This window comes from Myotis davidii, unplaced genomic scaffold (assembly GCF_000327345.1).
Source record: "Myotis davidii unplaced genomic scaffold, ASM32734v1 scaffold866, whole genome shotgun sequence".
Taxonomy (NCBI): Eukaryota; Metazoa; Chordata; class Mammalia; order Chiroptera; family Vespertilionidae; genus Myotis; species Myotis davidii.
In genome coordinates this window covers 2227-6476 of record NW_006297145.1, presented here as the reverse complement: position 1 = coordinate 6476, position 4250 = coordinate 2227, and the positions used below count along the sequence as shown (strand labels likewise).

The 4250-nt window shown below is 57.0% G+C and overlaps 1 protein-coding gene across 1 annotated transcript in view; it reads right to left on the bottom strand.

Moving 5' to 3' along the window:
- Positions 1-4250, bottom strand: part of LOC102757082 (alpha-1-acid glycoprotein-like) — a gene marked incomplete at its 5' end in the record, with an annotated part of 9717 nt that overhangs the window by 3469 nt on the left and 1998 nt on the right. The window contains 6 exons of the mRNA XM_006772887.2: positions 1548-1664; positions 1926-2029; positions 2190-2297; positions 3325-3395; positions 3630-3772; positions 4175-4245. Coding sequence (XP_006772950.2) covers positions 1548-1664; positions 1926-2029; positions 2190-2297; positions 3325-3395; positions 3630-3772; positions 4175-4245 — 614 coding nt within the window. The remainder of the gene's footprint in view (positions 1-1547; positions 1665-1925; positions 2030-2189; positions 2298-3324; positions 3396-3629; positions 3773-4174; positions 4246-4250) is intronic.

Sequence of the window (4250 nt, the reverse complement as noted above, 5' to 3'; positions counted from 1 at the left end):
CAGGGCAGACAGGTGGGCGTCTGGCCTGCTGCCGTCTCCCCTGAAGGCCATGCAGACCCCTCACGAGTAGTTCTCCCTCCAGCACAGGCCCTGCTGCTCAGTCTCAGTGTTTGCAAAACGGGAGAGCTCTGCTCATCAAGAGAAGTCGCTTCCCAGGCACCAGCCCCTGAAGGAGGTGCCGGGACCAGGACCACCGGTTGCCCAGACGCAGTCCCTGGCAGTGTCCTGCACGTGTCCACCTCCAGCTAATAATATGCATTTTATGTACGGGTGGACACTTCTTACACGGAGGAGATTTCCTGGGCTTCCGCCTCCTCAGGAGGCCAGATAAGAAGGGGTGGGGCAGGGGCTCTGGCACAAGCCTGGCCACCGGCCTGGGACCTGCCGCTTGGCCCTAGGCATCTCTGGAAAGACCTGGCTGGAGGTGGGACCCTCTGGGACCATTGGAATATCTTGGGGTGTGGGCCCCCAGAATGACCTGCGCCCAGCTCCTCTGTGATTGGAGCAGCCTTTCCCATGGGCCTCTGGGATGGAGACACCCCAGGAACCATCCTCCATGGCCCCTCTCTGCACCTCATCTCGAGACCCCCGCTCTGTCCTGGGGATCCCTGTGGAATTGGGCCAGTGGCCAGCTACCTGTCCGGCCGTGTCCTATCCCCCCACCCCGTAGCAGCACGTACCTCAGCTTTTCTGGAATGTGTGTGCGTCAGTGATATTTGTATATTTGGGGCATTGGAAAAGTCTATTTTCCTTATGCGGGCAAAGGAAGAAGAATGAATATTGATCACGGAAAAAATAAAGAAAGGAAAAGCCAAAAAAACCCCAAAACATTCCCAAAGTTTGTGGTGTTTGTGGTGTATGTCAATTGACCTGTGGTTTCTAAAGTCAGTTGGAGGGGTGGAAGATTGAGGCAGCCATTCCCCCTTCCCCACTCGTGAGCCTGCTTGGGGCACATTCCCACTCTTCCTGCCTCCCTCTGGTGGCTTCTGTGTTTCTGACATTCCCCCTGTCTCTGTCTTGGCTCTGGCCCTGGCCCAGGGGCTCACCTCGTCAGGCCCCACGCAGCTCACCTCCCAGATGGCCAGGGTGCTGTTTGCCATAAGGTCCTTCAAGCCTGGCACCCTGACCTGTGCCTGAGTCCTCTCCACCCCTTACCCACCTGAACTCCCGCTGTGGGTCCTCTGCCTTATGTTCCTCAAACGTGTCCTCTCAGACCCTTGGCTTGCAGCAGGAACAGCAGGTGTTAACCAAGCTCCTAATCTATCTAGACTGGCTCAGATGCCCCTTGCAGGAAGCCTTCCCAGACTCCCCCTCCTGCAGAAGAAAACTTCTCCAGCTGGGCTCCCACATCACGTGCCATCGTCCATCCTGGCATGTGTGCTGGGGGTTACAGCAGGGGCTTCTGCAGCCAGGGGCGCCGGCTTCAACATGAATGAATGAGTGAATGAATGAATGAGTGAGCAAATGACAACCTGCCTATTCGAAATGCAGAAACTTTATTGGTGCAACTGAGGGGAAGAACTGAGGATATCAGGGTGGCTGGTGACCTGAATAGGGGTCCCATAGTCAATGAAGTCATAATACAATTCTGTGTCTGTCTCAGACCCCTCCTTTTCCTTCTTCCTTTCCTCGTCGTGCTGTTTCTCCAGCAGCAGGCACACATTCTGCAGGACAGCAGGAGAAGAAAGAACAGTGATGGGGGAGGGTCTCCTGGGGGGAAGGTGGAGTGCGCTCTGGCCTGGGGCTCCAGTCCCCATGGGCCTCTGGGGAGCTCAGCTGTCCCCGCAGTGAGATGGGCACAGAAAAGCAGGCTCTCCTGCCTGGCTGTGCAGCCCTGGCTGGGAGATGGCCCTCTCTGGGCCTCTGGGGCTGCCCAAAACAGGAGCGCCCTCAGGTGGGCACTGCCTAGTCCTCCCTGCCCTCACCTTTTTCTCATCCGTGTACATGACTTCCGACTTGTCCATGCCCATGCACGTGAGGTAGTCATAGAACTGTTGCATTTGCTCTGGGGTCGCCTCTGGCTTGTCAGCTGCAGGAGGAACAAGGGGACAGGTGAGAATATCTGTGTGTGTGTGGTGGGGGGAGTGTGGGGAGGGCAGGGTAGAGGCCAGGGAGGACTGGAGGTCTAGGGGACCAGCCCTAGGAGCAGCTGGTTGGGGGAAGGCTGGTGGGAGTTTGGGGGTGCCTACCAAAGAAGGACAGCCCCATGTTCTGCTTGTCTTCTGGGAAAGTGGCGAGCATGAAGGTCTTGGGGTCCTTGGGGAGCAGCAGGTGGCGAAAATGTTCTCTGCCATTCTCTGGAAGAGAAAGCCTCTGGGTGAGACCATGGAGAGCACAGTGTGTCCCTCCTCACAGGTGAGGAAACCTGGGTGCACATAGGTCCACACAGCCAATCGGTGAGGGCCAAGGGTTCACCTGGGTCACGTGTCCCTCACTCCTACTGGGCGCCAGGCCTTGTGACGAATGGATGTGGAATCAGAGGAGCCTCTGTGAACTGTGTCTGTCAGGGCCTTTCTCCCCATTTTACAGATGAGGACAATGAGGTTCAGAGAGGAGCCTCCGGTTTTGGTTCAATTGAATTGGCATTTGGGTGTTCCTGCTATGGGCCTTCTCTGCAGTGATGGTGGGGACATGGGTGAAGTCACCGCGTGCCCAATAAACAGGCTGCCATGCTTAGGTCCCAGAGGATAAAGCGTGGTTGAGCCCTAGCTGGTTTGGCTAAGTGGATAGAGCATCAGCCCACCGACTGAAGGGTCCAGGGTTCAGTTCTGGCCAAGGGCATGTACCTCGGTTGCAGGCTCAATCCCTGGCGCTGGTGTGGGAGGCAACCAATCAATATGTCTCGCTCACATTGATGTTTCCTTTCTCTCTGTCTCTCCCCCTCCCGTTCACTCTCTAAAAATCAATGGGAAAATATCCTCAGGTGAGGATTTACAAAAAACAAAAAGAGTGGAGGGGAGGCAGGACTGGAACCAACCTCGGGTTGAGTCCAGGTCTAATTGCAGGATGAGTGAGAGAGACAAGGGGGCTCCTGTCTCTCCATTTCCTGAGCTGATCACGGCAATGTCCTCCGTGGGTGGCTTGTGAGTATTAAAGTGGGTTCATTCATAGAAAGCACTTCAAACAGCACCCGGCACACAGTAAGAGCTCAGAGAGGTTGGCAGCTATGACTGATTGCTTCAGTGTGCAGGCAGCAGGCCCATGGAGATGTAAGAAGTGGGCATCTCCCGGGCTCTCTGTGCCCAAAGCCCCAGGTCCCCTCCTTTGGCCTGGCCCACCCACCATCTCCCATCCCACACAGCAACCCTTCCCCTGAGGGCTCACCGGATTTGGACAGGGTCCCATTTTCCCAATGGACCTTCACGCTGCTGGAGTTATAGAGGCACTGGTCCCCGCTAAAGCCAGACAGAACAGGGGAGAAAACAGTAAGATAGTTAAGGAGAAGTGGACTGCCACAATCTTGGAGGGGGAGAGTCAGGTGGCAATTAGCGTCAGCCCCGCCCCCATTCCCTGGATGAGAAGGCTGAGGCCAGGACGGGGGAGGGGCTTGCTCAAGGTGTTTGGGCAGCTGGGAGGAGGAGCCAGAAGCTGGGCTGAGCTGGCATGCTTGGGTCATGTGTGAGTCTTACATGGTCATGTACTGTCTGAGCAGTATTGTGTCCTCCGTGTGGTTGGGGGTGAAGTAAAAGAAGGCTGCATGGATTTTGCTAGCTTCCTTCTTGTACTCGGGGAAGCGGAAAGCTGAGGCGATATAATACCACTTGCCAGAGATCTGAGGAGAAGCCAGGAGCAGGTGATGGAGACTGAGAGCCTAATCCTTGATAGTCACCTGGGAGGAGACTCGGGCAGATCTTTCCACTTTGTAAATCAGGAGACAGAGGCCCGGGGGAGGAGGGGGGCTGCAGCAGCTCAGTCTAGGAATCAGCCTTCACCCCCCTCCATCCCGCACCTCCTTACCCCGCTCCCAACCCCTGCCTCTCAGGCGGCCCCCACCCAGTCAGCTGCCCTGCTGAGGGACTTTGCAAGGCGGCTCTGAGCTTGGAGACAGAGGAAGCCGCTGGAGGCTGCCCTGGTTCTCACCCCAGCGCTTAGGAGAGGCTGACCGCAAGCCCGCAAGGGAAGGGAGTCCAGAGAGGGAGACAGCTCCCATGGTGCCCAGGGCCCAGGCACCCACCTGGTCCAGGGAGGCATTGGTGATGGGCACCGAGAAATTGGGACACGCCGGGCTCTGGGCGTCCAGCAGGGGAAGC